Raw genomic sequence first — 13,822 nt, 5'->3', positions numbered from 1 at the left:
GGGCAGTTTCTGCATATATTTAACATTAAGCTTGCAAGGACATAATTTGTAGAAGCAATATTTCAATGTTTATTATTATAGGAAGAATGGGGAAGCTTTAGAGAGGGTGCAGAGGAGATTTATCAGGATGTTGACTGTATTAGAGAGCATATCTTATGAGGATAGATTGAGCAAGCGAAAGCTTTTCTCTTTGGAGTGAAGGAGGATAAGAGGTGACATAATAGAGGTGTACAATATGATGAGGTGTAGATCAAGTGGATAACCAGAGAGTTACTCCTAGAGTGGAAACAGCTCATACCAGGGGATATAACTTTAAGGTGATTGGACAAAAGTATAGGGAGGGATGTCAGAAGTATTTTTTTTAAACAGAGTGAGTGATGAGTGTGTAGAATGCCCTGTAAGGAGTGAAGGTAGACACAGATACGTTAGTTACAATTAAGAAACTCTTAGGTACATTGATTATAGAAAAATGTAGGAGGGAAAGGTTAGATCATTTTTAATGCCATGGACCCCCTTTCATTAACCAAGCGATCATGACCCCAGGTTGGGAACCCCTGGGTTCGAATGTTCTTAGAGTAAGTTAAAAGGGTGCTGTAGTATTCTGTGTTGTATACTAACCAAAATCAAACACATCACAGTACGGTACAAGTTATAAAAACACTCTCATTACCCTAATGTTATCCAGAACCCGTTTAAACTCCAATGGCTCATCTTTGCCTTCCATAGCTGCTGGATCTAAACCATCTCCACCATAGATAAACTGGATAATGTCACCAGTTGAGCTGCGAACAGTTAGATCATACTGCGTGCAAAGATCCTCCAAAGATTTTACCAGACGTCTCTGGGGAAAAAAAACCAGAATTGAGTAAATAAGAAAAACAGGCTACCATATTTAAACTGTACTCACCATCCTTAACGAAATGTCCCCAGAAATAAGTTTCAAAATTGAAGAAAAATGGAGTGATGGCAAACTCAGAGATATCAGTCATGGCTTTCTTTAATACATAACAAAAATTTCAGCAATAAGAGATCTTACCTACTCTGTAGAATATATATTTAAAATGCATACATTGCTGGAATTTATTTGACCAGGAAGGGGTATAGTGGGGGCAGGAGAAGATGGGGGTTGGAAAAGGTGTACTGGCCTGGATTGGACTTACCACAGCCAATACAAACATCAATCACCTGAGCCAACAGGCTCTGACCCAAGCATTGCCAAAAACAGACTAAACTCACCCATATTATTATTTTTACAGGGTAATCCCAATGAAGCTGAAAATGTACACTAAATGAAGACTTGCTGGTACTCAGGTACATTTAGTCTAAGTCAGCATGGGTGAGCCCAAATACGAGACACATTCAGTATGTATAGCAGATTGTGTTGGATTTGGGCTGGCTCATCAGCTCTGCTGCTAGGTAACAGGCCTTTGTAAAGGCTTAGACACACTGGATGGTGAAGTCAATATGATGGAACAAAGTCTGTCCTGGAACTGTTACTAGAGGATACCCTCCAGTACTGGTTACTACTAACAGTAGTGCATCTCTACTGAAGTGGAGATATATCAGGCATGGTACAGGACAGACAACCTGGATTCAATTCCCGCCACTACCTGTCTCTTTGTGACCGCATGGGTTTACTCTGGGTGTCCTGACTTTCTCCCCCAGTCCAAAGATGTATGGGTTGGTAGGTTAATTGGTCATTATAAATTGTCCTGTGATTTGGCTAGGATTAAAAACAGGGGAATGCTGGGTAGTGTGGCTCAAGGTGCCTATTGCAAGCTGTATCTCAATAAATAAACAAATCCCATATCAAACGATTTCATCATGGCTGATTTATTATCTCTCTCAACACCATTCTTCTGCCTTCTCCCCATAAGCTTTGATGCTCTTACTAATCATGAGCTTATCAATCTCTGCTTTAAATATATTCAATGACTTGGCCTCCACAGCCACCTGTGCAATGAATTCCACAGATTTACCATCCTCTGGATAAAGAGATTCCTCCTGATCCCTGTTCTAAAGGGAGTCCTATTCTGAGATTGTACCCTCTGGTTCCCCTCTACAGAAACCATTCTCTCCATGTCCATTCTAGGCCTTTCAATATTCAACATATTTCCATGAGCTTCCCTCTCAAACCTAAATTCTGGTAAGGGCTCTCCTGATCTTGTTTCTTTTGGTCTTACTGGCTGCAAAAAACATTGAAGTGTGTAAGATTCTATATTTAATCTTAAACATGATAGACTTTGCACATGCTGGAAATCCAGAGCAAACACACAAAATGCTGGAGGAACTCAGTAGGTCATCTATGTAGAGGAATAGATATTGACATTTCGGGCCAAGACCCTTCATCTTCATGTATTCAATCGCTCTGTTCCCTCAACATTACCAAAGTTGTCAATGCTACAACGATGTGCAACGCTGCCATTACCTGCATGTATCCAGTTTCTGCTGTTTTGACAGCAGTATCAACCAGGCCCTCACGGCCAGCCATCGTATGGAAGATAAATTCTGTAGGTGTTAAGCCAGAATAGAAACTATTTGCAACAAAACCCTTTGCTGCTGGAAGCTGCAGAAAGAAAATTGTGAATATAATTAGAAGTTGCCAAATTTGTGTATTATTACCAATATTGAGAATCCAGGTATTGATCAGAGCTCTGTTTAAATAATTAGCTCACCTTGGAATGCTTTTCAAAGTGAGGTAGAGATCTGTTCTCAAAGCCATCCGGAACACGAGATCCACTAATAGCCTGCTGTCCTACGCAGGCAATCATCTGGGAGATGTTGATGAAGGAGCCTATTAAGAGTACATTACATCTGAGTTAATATGTTATAACAGATTGAAGTTAAAACATCTGAGTTTATCATTATGTCAGATTTTTAAGAGAAATGTGAATAGGTACATGTATGGGATGGTCAGGTTCCAGGTCAATGGGATTAGGCAAAATTGGCACAAACTAGATGAGCCGATGGGCCTGTTTCTGTGCTGTGGTGTTCTATGACTCTGAGGGAAAAACACCAAGATTCAATTGTCAAGGTTACAAACTGCAGTTTAACTGGAGCACTAAATCTGCACGTTGCTTCCTGCAGACAGTGAATTATGGCAATGTCATGCAGCAACACTAAAAGGAGACAAGGTTCCTCCAAGAGAAAAGAAGCAAACTACCCACAATCCATCTGCTGTGGCAAAGACCATGGAAAAATCTGTTTACAATGGTGAGACAGGTGATGACATAAATTACCTTTATTCATAACCTTGTCAGCTTGATCTATTCCAAGTGCAAAACTCAAGGTCAGTCCCACCTACCAAACACGCTGTTTACACTTCTCTGATGGGAATATGGTCCCATTGGGGTGACAGCCCATCAATACCTTACACAGACAGTTATTCCTCATGTGATAATGTCACTGCAATGCAAGGCTTAAAAGTAGAGCAACACACACAAAATACCAGAGGAACTCAGCAAACTAGGTAGCTGAGTTCCTCCAGCACTTTGTGGGGGAAATGAACAGCCATCATTTCAGGATGAGATCCAGATACTGACTGTTCATGTCTTTCCATAGATGCTGCTGACCTGCTGAGTTCCTCCAATATTTAGCATGTGTTGTTCAAGATTTCCAGTATCTGTAGTCTCTCATGCCTCCAAGAGATAAAGTACCTACTTCACTGATTATGACTCCATTTTAGCTCGTATCTCACAATGTTTAATGGTTATAGTTATCTTCTTCACTGTTTATGATTAATCAGAGGAAAGTCTGTAGCCCTGACTGAATCCCTATCTGTGGAAAGTATAAGATACGGATGGTTAAGGAGTCAGGATAATTAACTGAAGGGTAACCACCTCAACTTTGCAAGTTGACCAGAAAAACTTTATATATGGAACTTGGGAATATTCCGTAATCGGAGTTCATCAAGGACTAATCACAACCGATGCCATGAAGAGTAAAGGTGACACTGTTGGCTGTTGAATCAGGAGCCTCAAACAAGCAGACTGGGAGAGCAACAATGCCTAAAACTTCTATTTAATTTTGTTATCAGTTTAGTGAATCATAGAGGTTTGCTACAACTTTCTGTGTAGTATTCTCTTTCTTTTTCCATAACACCAACCAAACTCAAAAGAATTGTATTCCATTCCATTACAGTTGGAAGAAGTTAGAAACATAGAAAACCTACAGCACAATACAGGCTCTTCGGCCCACAAAGCTGTGCCGAACATGTCCTTACCTTAGAAATTACCTAAGGTTACCCATAGCCCTTTATTTTCCTGAGCTCCATGTACCAGACCAGAAGTCTCTTAAAAAATCTTATCGTATCTGCCTCCATCACCATCGCCGGCAGCCCATTCCATACACTCACCACTCTGCATAAAATATTTACCCCTGACATCTCCCTGTTCCTATTTCCAAGCACCTTAAAACTGTGCCCTCTCGTGTTAGCCATTTCAGCCCTGGAAAACAGCATTTGACTATCCACACGATCAATGCCTCTCATCATCTTATACACTTCTAACAGGTCACCTCTCATCTTCCGTCGCTCCAAGGAAAAAAGGCCAAGTTCGCTCAACCTATTCTCATTAGACATGCTCCTCAATCCAGGCAACACCCTTGTAAATCTCCCCTGCACCCTTTCTACGGTTTCCAAGTCCTTCCTGTAGTGATGCAACCAGAACTGAGCCTAGTACTCCAAGTGGGGTCTGACCAGGGTCCTAGATAGCTGCAACATTACCTCTTGTCTCTTAAACTCAATCCCACGATTGATGAAGGCCAATGCACCGTATGCCTTCTTAACCTCAGAGTCAACCTGTGCAGCTGCTTTGAGAGTCCTATGGACTCGGACCCCAAGATCCCTCTGATCCTCCGCACTGCCAAGAGTCTTACCATTAATACTATATTCTGCCATCATATTTGACCTACCAAAATGAACCACCTCACACTTATCTGGGTTGAACTCCATCTGCCACTTCTCAGCCCAGTTTTGCATCCTACCAATGTCCTGCTCTAACTTCTGACAGCCCTCCACACTATCCACAACACCCCCAAACTTTGTGTCATCAGCAAATTTACTAACCCATCCCTCCACTTCCTCATCCAGGTCATTTATAAAAATCACAAAGAGAAGGGGTCCCAGAACAGATCCCTGAGGCACACCACTGGTCACTGACTTCCATGCAGAATATGACCCATCTACAACCACACTTTGCCTTCTGTGGGCAAGCCAGTTATGGTTCCACAAAGCAATGTCCTGTTGGATCCCATGCCACCTTACTTTCTCAATAAGCCTTGCATGGGGTACCTTGTCAAATGCCTTGCTGAAATCCATACACAATACATCTACTGCTGTACCTTCATCAATGTGTTTAGTCACATCCTCAAAAAATTCAGTCAGGCTCGTAAGGCATGACCTGCCTTTCACAAAGCCTTGCTGACTATTCCTAATCATATGATGCCTCTCCAAATGTTCATAAATCCTGCCTCTCAGGATTTTCTCCATCAACTTACCAACCACTGAAGTAAAACTCACTGGTCTATAATTTCCTGGGCTATCTCTGCTCCCTTTCTTGAATAATGGAACAACATCTGCAACCCTCCAGAACCTGAGGGTTCATACTGATGATGCAAAGATCATCGCCAGAGGATCAGCAATCTCCTCCCTTGCCTCCCACAGCAGCCTGGGGTACAACACGTCCAGTCCCAGTTGTTCTCTTCTCCTCACTTGCATCTCCTGGCTGTCCATAGGACAAGTTAGGGCAGCATTAAGAAACAGAAAATGTGGCTGTTTTTTAGTTTTCTACTGCTAAACTGCATGGATATAGTACCAGATACCAACCAGCACCCTGGGAAAATGTCTCAGCTGCAGCAGTGTTGTGCAAAGGACGATCTGACTGTAAAGCTAGAAACTCTCAAATGAATGGTATAATACTCATGTAAATGATGCAGGAGCACAATTAAACTATCAATATTCTTGCTTTTCTAATATTCCTTTCGCATATAATTCATAATCCTTGTGAACGGACTTTCTTTATCACCTAAAACCAAACATTAACTTATCCCATGTAGATGAATTAGATACACAAAAAAGGTCACAGTGCAGCAACAAAATGACAACAGGAAAACAAGCCATCCCTCCCTTGCACCACTGTAGCAAAGCAGTTTGCACAACACTATTCCATCTCAGGGCATTCCCAAGTTCACAGTTCAATTCCTGTGTCATCTGTTAGGAATTTGTACATTTTCTCATGATCCCTTGGATTTCCCCCAGGTGCTCCAATTTCCTCCCATGTTCCAAAGACGTATAGTTGCAAGAAAACGTTTGTGAACCCTTTGCAATTACCTGGTTTTCTACAATCATTACCGGTACTCAAAATGCAGTCTGATATTCATCAAGTCAAAATAATAGACAAAAATAATCTGCCTAAACACACAAGAAAAAATCTGCTGATCTAGAAATCTAAGCAACACATACAAAATGGTGGAGGAACACAGAAGGTCAGGCAGTATCTATGGAAAGGAGTAAACAGTCGATATTTGCATGTGTTGGTTGAGCACACGAACAATTGTACTTTTTCTCATCAATATTGAGTACACCACTTAAACAATCACAGTCTAGGTTCAAAAAATATGTAAACCCCTGGGTCAATGTCCTCTATGAAAGCTATTTAGAGTCAGGTGTTCAAATCAATGAAATGAGACTGGACGTGTGGGATGTAGAGGTGTCCTGCCCTATAAAAAGTCAGGTTACTGACAGAGCCTGCTCTTCTCAGGAAAGATCTGTTTATGTGCATTATGCCTTGATCAAAACAACTTAGAAGAGGACCTCAGAAGAAGAATTGTAGAGATGCATGAAGTTGAAAAGGCTACAAGAGCATTTCTAAAGGCCTGAGTGTTCAACCCACAGTAAGAGAAAATGTCTACAAATGGAGGAAATTCAGTACTGTTGCCACTCTCCCTAGGAGTGGGTGTTCTGCAAGAATCACACCAACAGTACAATGCGTACCGTTGAAGGAGGTGAAAAAGAATCCAAGGGCAACAGCAAAAGACATGCAGAAAACTCTATAACTTGCTAAAGTCTCTGTTCATATGTCCACTATAAGAAAAAGACTGAACAAGAATGATGCTCATGGAAGGCCACCACAGAGGAAACCACCGCTTGCAATTGTTGAGGAAACAATGAATTCAAAATCATATCAAGACATTTTACAGGAGAATGTCAGGATAGTGGTCCATCACCTGAAACTTAATAAAAGTTGGATGATGCAACAAGACCATAATAGGGGATTTGATTAGGGGAATAGATAGGTGTTTCTGCGGCCGCAAACGAGACTCCAGGATGGTATGTTGCCTCCCTGGTGCAAGGGTCAAGGATGTCTCTGAGCGGCTGCAGGACATTCTGGAATGGGAGGGTGAACAGCCAGTGGTTGTGGTGCACATAGGTACCAACGATATAGGTAAAAAACGGGATGAGGTCCTACAAGGTGAATTTAGGGAGTTAGGAGATAAACTAAAAAGTAGGACCACACAGGTAATAATCTCTGGATTACTACCAGTGCCACGTGCTAGTCAGAGTAGAAATAGGAGGATATTTCAGATGAATACGTGGCTTGAAAAATGGTGCAAGGGGGGGAGGTGGGACCGGTATAAACAGGACGGTCTGCACCTGGGCTGGACTGGAACCAATGCCCTAGGGGGAGCGTTTGCTACTGCTGTTCAGGAGGCTTTAAACTAATGTGGCAGGGGGGTGGGAACAAGTGCACAGAGACAGAGGGGTGTAAAATGAGGGTAGAAGCAAAAAGTAGTAAGGTGAAAAGTAAAAGTGGCAGGCAGGCAAATCCAGGGCAAAAAGCAAAAAGAGCCACTTTTCAACATAATTGTATAAGGGCTAAGAATGTTGTAAAAACAAGCCTGAAGGCTTTGTATGTCAATGCGAGGAGCATTCGTAACAAGGAGGATGTATTGAATGTGCAGATAGCTATTAATGAATATGATATTGTTGGGATCACAGAGACATGGCTCCAGGGTGACCAAGGATGGGAGCTCAACATCCAGGGATATTCAATATTCAGGAGGGATAGACAGGAAAGAAAAGGAGGTGGGGTAGCATTGCTGGTTAGAGAGATTAACGCAATAGAAAGGAAGGACATTAGCTTGGAGGATGTGGAATCGATAAGGGTAGAGCTGCATAACACTAAGGGGCAGAAAAAGCTGGTGGGAGTTGTGTACAGGCCACCTAACAGTAGCAGTGAGGTTGGGGATGGCATTAAACAGGAAATTAGAAATGCGTGCAATAAAGGAACAGTAGTTATAATGGGTGACTTCAATCTACATATAGATTGGGTGAACCAAATTGGTAAGGGTGCTGAGGAAGAGGATTCCTTGGAATGTATGTGGGATGGTTTTCTGAACCAACATGTCGAGGAACCAACTAGAGAGCAGGCCATTCTAAATTGGGTATTGAGCAATGAGGAAGGGTTAGTTAGCAATCTTATCGTGCGAGGCCCCTTGGGTAAGAGTGACCATAATATGGTGGAATTCTTCATTAAGATGGAGAGTGACATAGTTATTCAGAAACAAAGGTTCTGAACTTAAAGAAGGGTAACTTTGAAGGTATAGGACGTGAATTAGCTAAGACAGACTGGCAAATGATACTTAAAGGGTTGACGGTGGATATGCGATGGCAAGCATTTAAAGATCGCATGGATGAACTATAACAATTGTTCATCCCAGTTTGGCAAAAGAATAAACCAGGGAAGGTAGTGCACCCGTGGCTGACAAGGGAAATTAGGGATAGTATCAAGTCCAAAGAAGAAACATATAAATTAGCAAAAAAAAGTGGCACACCTGAGGACTGGGAAAAATTCAGAGACCAGCAGAGGAGGACAAAGGGCTTAATTAGGAAAGGGAAAAAAGATTATGAGAGAAAGCTGGCAGGGAATATAAAAACTGACTGTAAAAGCTTTTATAGATACGTGAAAAGAAAAAGAATGGTCAAGACAAATGTAGGTCCTTTACAGTCAGAAACAGGTGAATTGATCATAGGGAACAAAGACATGGCAGACCAATTGAATAACTACTTTGGTTCTGTCTTCACTAACGAGGACATAAATAATCTTCCGGAAATACTAAGGGACCGAGGGTCTAGTGAGATGGAGGAACTGAAGGAAATACATGTTAGTAGGGAAGTGGTGTTAGGTAAATTGAAGGGATTAAAGGCAGATAAATCCCCAGGGCCAGATGGTCTGCATCCCAGAGTGTTTAAGGAAGTAGCCCAAGAAATAGTGGATGCATTAGTGATAATTTTTCAAAACTCCTTAGATTCTGGATTAGTTCCTGAGGATTGGAGGGTGGCTAATGTAACCCCACTTTTTAAAAAAGGAGGGAGAGAGAAACCAGGGAATTATAGACTGGTTAGTCTGACATCGGTGGTGGGGAAAATGCTAGAGTGGGTTATCAAAGATGTGATAACAGCACATTTGGAATGAGGTGAAATCATCGGACAAAGTCAGCATGGATTTGTGAAAGGAAAATCATGTCTGACGAATCTTATAGAATTTTTTGAAGATGTAACCAGTAGAGTGGATAGGGGAGAGCCAGTGCATGTGGTATACTTAGATTTTTAAAAGGCTTTTTGACAAGGTCTCACACAGGAGATTAGTGTGCAAACTTAAAGCACACGGTATTGGGGGTATGGTATTGATGTGGATAGAGAATTGGTTGGCAGACAGGAAGCAAAGAGTGGGTGTAAATGGGACCTTTTCAGAATGGCAGGCAGTGACTAGTGGGGTACCGCAAGGCTCAGTGCTGGGACCCCAGTTGTTTACAATATATATTAATGATTTAGACGAGGGAATTAAATGCAGCATCTCCAAGTTTGTGGATGACACGAAGCTGGGCGGCGGTGTTAGCTGTGAGGAGGATGCTAAAAGGATGCAGGGTGACTTGGATAGGTTAGGTGAGTGGGCAAGTTCATGGCAGATGCAATTTAATGTGGATAAATGTGAGGTTATTCACTTTGGTTGCAAGAACAGGAAAACAGATTATTATCTGATCAGTGGCCGATTAGGAAAAGGAGAGATGCAACGAGACCTGGGTGTCATTGTACACCAGTCATTGAAGGTGGGCATGCAGGTACAGCAGGCGGTGAAAAAGGCAAATGATATGTTGGCATTGATAGCAAAAGGATTTGAGTACAGGAGCAGGGAGGTTCTACTACAGTTGTACAAAGCCTTGGTGAGACCGCACCTAGAATATTGTGTGCAGTTTTGGTCCCCTAATCTGAGGAAAGACATTCTTGCCATAGAGGGAGTACAGAGAAGGTTCACCAGATTGATTCCTGGGATGGCAGGACTTTCATATGAAGAAAGACTGGATCAACTAGGCTTATACTCACTGGAATTTAGAAGATTGAGGGGGGATCTTATTGAAACGTATAAAATTCTAAAGGGATTGGACAGGCTAGATGCAGGAAGATTGTTTCCGATGTTGGGGAAGTCCAGAACGAGGGGTCACAGTTTAAGGATAATGGGGAAGCCTTTTAGGACCGAGATGAGGAAAAACTTCTTCACACAGAGAGTGGTGAATCTGTGGAATTCTCTGCCACAGGAAACAGTTGAGGCCGGTTCATTGGCTATATTTAAGAGGAAGTTAGATATGGCCCTTGTGGCTAAAGGGATCAGGGGGTATGGAGAGAAAGCAGGTACAGGGTTCTGAGTTGGATGATCAGCCATGATCATACTGAATGACGGTGCAGGTTCGAAGGGCCAAACGGCCTACTCCTGCACCTATTTTCTATGTTTCTATAATCTGAAACACAAGAGTAAATCAACAACAGAAAGGCTTAAAAAGAAGAAAATTCATATTTTGGAATGGCTAAGTTAGCACAATTGGTTAACCCAATTGAGATGTTGTGGTATGACCTTAGGATGGCTGTTCATGCAAAGTATCCCAGAAATATTAATGAACTGAAACAGTTTTGTATGGCGGAATGGTCTAAAATTCCTCCTTGCCGTTGTGCAAGTCTGATCAGCTGCTACAAGAAATATTTGGTGAAGGTTAGTGCTGCTAAAGGAGATTTCACCAGTCATTAAATACGAGGCTTCACATACTTTTTCCAGCTTGGACTGTGAATGATTAAACAATGTATGCAATAAAAACATGAAAAGTACAATTGTTTGTGTGTTATTAGTTTAGGCAGATTGTGTTTGTCTACTATTTGTGACATAGACGAAGATCAGATCACACTTTATGAGTAATTAATACAGAAAACCAAGTAATTTCAAGGGGTCCACACTACCTTTTCTTGCAACTATAAATTAATTGGTCACTGTAAATAGTCCTGTGATTAGGCTAATGTTAAGTAAGTGGTTTGCTGGGTGTCACATCTTGTTGGGCCAGAAAGACCTGTTCCACACTGTATCTCAAATTAAAAATAAATAAAAATCTACCTAAAAGGTTGCATCATATAATCAAATGGCAGAGGAAAAAAGTGGTCAGATAACCTGCCATTCAACAATGTTATGGTTCATTCTGTGTCTCCAGCTTACTTCCCATGCTATCCACCATTTTCACTTCTTCCAATTTCCAAAATCTCTTTTTCAGCCTTCAATATACTAAGCCACACTCCTCAAAGTACTGTATTCTAGAAGTTACTATTCTTTATAAAGACTATCTCATTTATGATCTAACTGTTCCCTGCATCTTGAGAGCACATTCTGGTTCCGGACTTAAAATACATACCACTCATATATAATGGCAGAACAATTTTTAATGCAAACAAATAGAAGTAATGTTTTTTACTTCAAAATGCTGGAGGAGCTCAAGCTCAGGTCAGGCAGTGATCTATGGAAAGGAGTCGACACTGCATTGACTGATTTCCAGCATTTGCAGAATCTGTTGTGTTTAAAATTTTACATTGATAGCTCAAAATTTTCAGGATTTCTTTAACTGTGTGGGTAATGACCAAGCCTGATCTATGAAATGGCTTTTTACCCACGTTCAGCTTGAAGAAGAGTACCTTTCCCCGTTACCTTTAGAACCGCAGAGAGCCATGGTGAGTGGACTGTTGCTTTTATCCAACTCCCTGAGGCATGCACTGCCGGCATGGTCTCTGATTACAGAAAGTTCCTTAAGAATCAGGGCCTGGAAGGGATAAAAATGTCAAATCAGTTCAGGTGAAATGTATATTTTTCTTTGCTTATGATCAAGCACAGAAATGAAAATAAAACAGCCAAATATCATTCTAATTCAAGTATAATGATCAGACATACATCTTTATATCTCTTAATAGATTTGTACTTTGACATAGAATAATATTGTTTAAAACCAGCTTCACTAAGCAATAGCAACAAAGTGAACTAATTGATCTCCAGCAACAATAATGCAGACAGGTGTTCCAGAATAAAATACCAGCCAATGAAATCAAGGTAATCAAACCATTAATCCTTTGAAACTTTAACTCATACAAATTAGAAGTTTATGGCTTCAACTGTCATCAGTGTTTATACAGATCACCAAACAATTTCCCATGTTCTTATAAATCAACATTACTGGCAGCTTTGGCATTAAGTGAAGCCAGTCATTTTCATTAAGAATTGAATATTCACTGAAAATGGTTTCAGCTAAAAAGGAACATGTCAGGAAAGAGCCGCATCCACATTACTTAGGAGAATCATTTTGGCAGACAAATTTCTTCATTAAATACCGCAACCATTCTGCTTTTATAATGTCAATACCAATGTATTTTGCATTCCTTAGGAATTACATTTTTATTGTTAAAGGGAATAAATTGTTCTTGACATAGACAATAAAGAAGAAGTTTTAAATGTTTTTTTTAAACTATGCAAGTATTTGTGCCCTCTTACTTCTAATGTTTCTTCTGCTGTACATCCAGGCTGCTGCTGAAGTTTGCCTGTATTGAGTGCTTCAATAAATTCATTACATTTCTTATAGCCAGCATCAAGTAGCTCCTGCTTGGCTCTCAAGAGTCTCCGCCCTGGCGTAACATCACCAATACCAATGGAAAATCCTCGATTGGCTAAGTTTTAAATAAACGTAAACAGGTAAAATTAAGCTTTAAAACAAAAGTATTTTCTCTTTTTTAATTTCAGATTTCCAGCAATGGCAACTGTTTGATTCAATGTTACTCTTGACTGATATTATTTTAATGTAAAAGGTTTTCTTTACAAGATTTACTCTAAAATTGCACAAAATACCTATACAGCAGAACAGAAAAAGTGTGGAAACAAGGAAAACAAGTATTAACGTTGAACACAAAGTTGGCAAAATAACTTTCTTATTGTCTGGTATATTCAAAATAGTACAGTGGGTTTCTGGTATGAAGAATTCAACACCATCATCCCCTCAAAACTAATCAACAAGTTCCAACTCAACTCAACCTATGGACTCAACCTTCAAGAACTCTGCAATTCATGTTCTCAAAATTATTTATTTATCTATATTTTGATTTTTCTTTTGCACACTGATTGCTTCCCAGTCTTTGTGTGTAGATTTGCATTGCTTCTATTGCATTTCTTTATTCTATTGTTAATGCCCCCAAGAAAAAAAGGCTCAGGGTAGTATATGGTGACATAAACACACAAATTTACTTTGAACTTTGAGAAAGCGAAGTTACAACATGAGGTAAGACAGTACAAGTTCCTGGGAAATAAGATACATCGCAGCAGTAGAATTAATTTAAAATACTGTTGCATTAAAAATTGTAAGCAAATAGGATGTAATCAGATAAAGAATACACTTTGATGGACTGCTTACATCAGAAATTATTTTATTTTCCAAAAATAAACTGGTCACATTTTGGCCTAAATTAATTATA

The 13,822-nt window shown here is 40.5% G+C and overlaps 1 protein-coding gene across 2 annotated transcripts in view; it reads right to left on the bottom strand.

The window, feature by feature from the left end:
• Window positions 1-13,822, bottom strand: part of polr3a (polymerase (RNA) III (DNA directed) polypeptide A) — an 82,196-nt gene that overhangs the window by 31,994 nt on the left and 36,380 nt on the right. For both annotated transcript variants that reach the window (XM_073025614.1, XM_073025615.1), the window contains exons 16-20: window positions 12,852-13,024; window positions 12,018-12,129; window positions 2,676-2,794; window positions 2,429-2,566; window positions 671-841 (exon numbers count right to left, since the gene is read on the bottom strand). In XM_073025614.1, the coding sequence (XP_072881715.1) occupies window positions 671-841; window positions 2,429-2,566; window positions 2,676-2,794; window positions 12,018-12,129; window positions 12,852-13,024 (713 nt within the window). The remainder of the gene's footprint in view (window positions 1-670; window positions 842-2,428; window positions 2,567-2,675; window positions 2,795-12,017; window positions 12,130-12,851; window positions 13,025-13,822) is intronic.

Source organism: Hemitrygon akajei, chromosome 21 (assembly GCF_048418815.1).
Source record: "Hemitrygon akajei chromosome 21, sHemAka1.3, whole genome shotgun sequence".
In the NCBI taxonomy this organism is placed as follows: domain Eukaryota; kingdom Metazoa; phylum Chordata; class Chondrichthyes; order Myliobatiformes; family Dasyatidae; genus Hemitrygon; species Hemitrygon akajei.
This window is presented reverse-complemented; position numbering and strand designations above follow the sequence as displayed.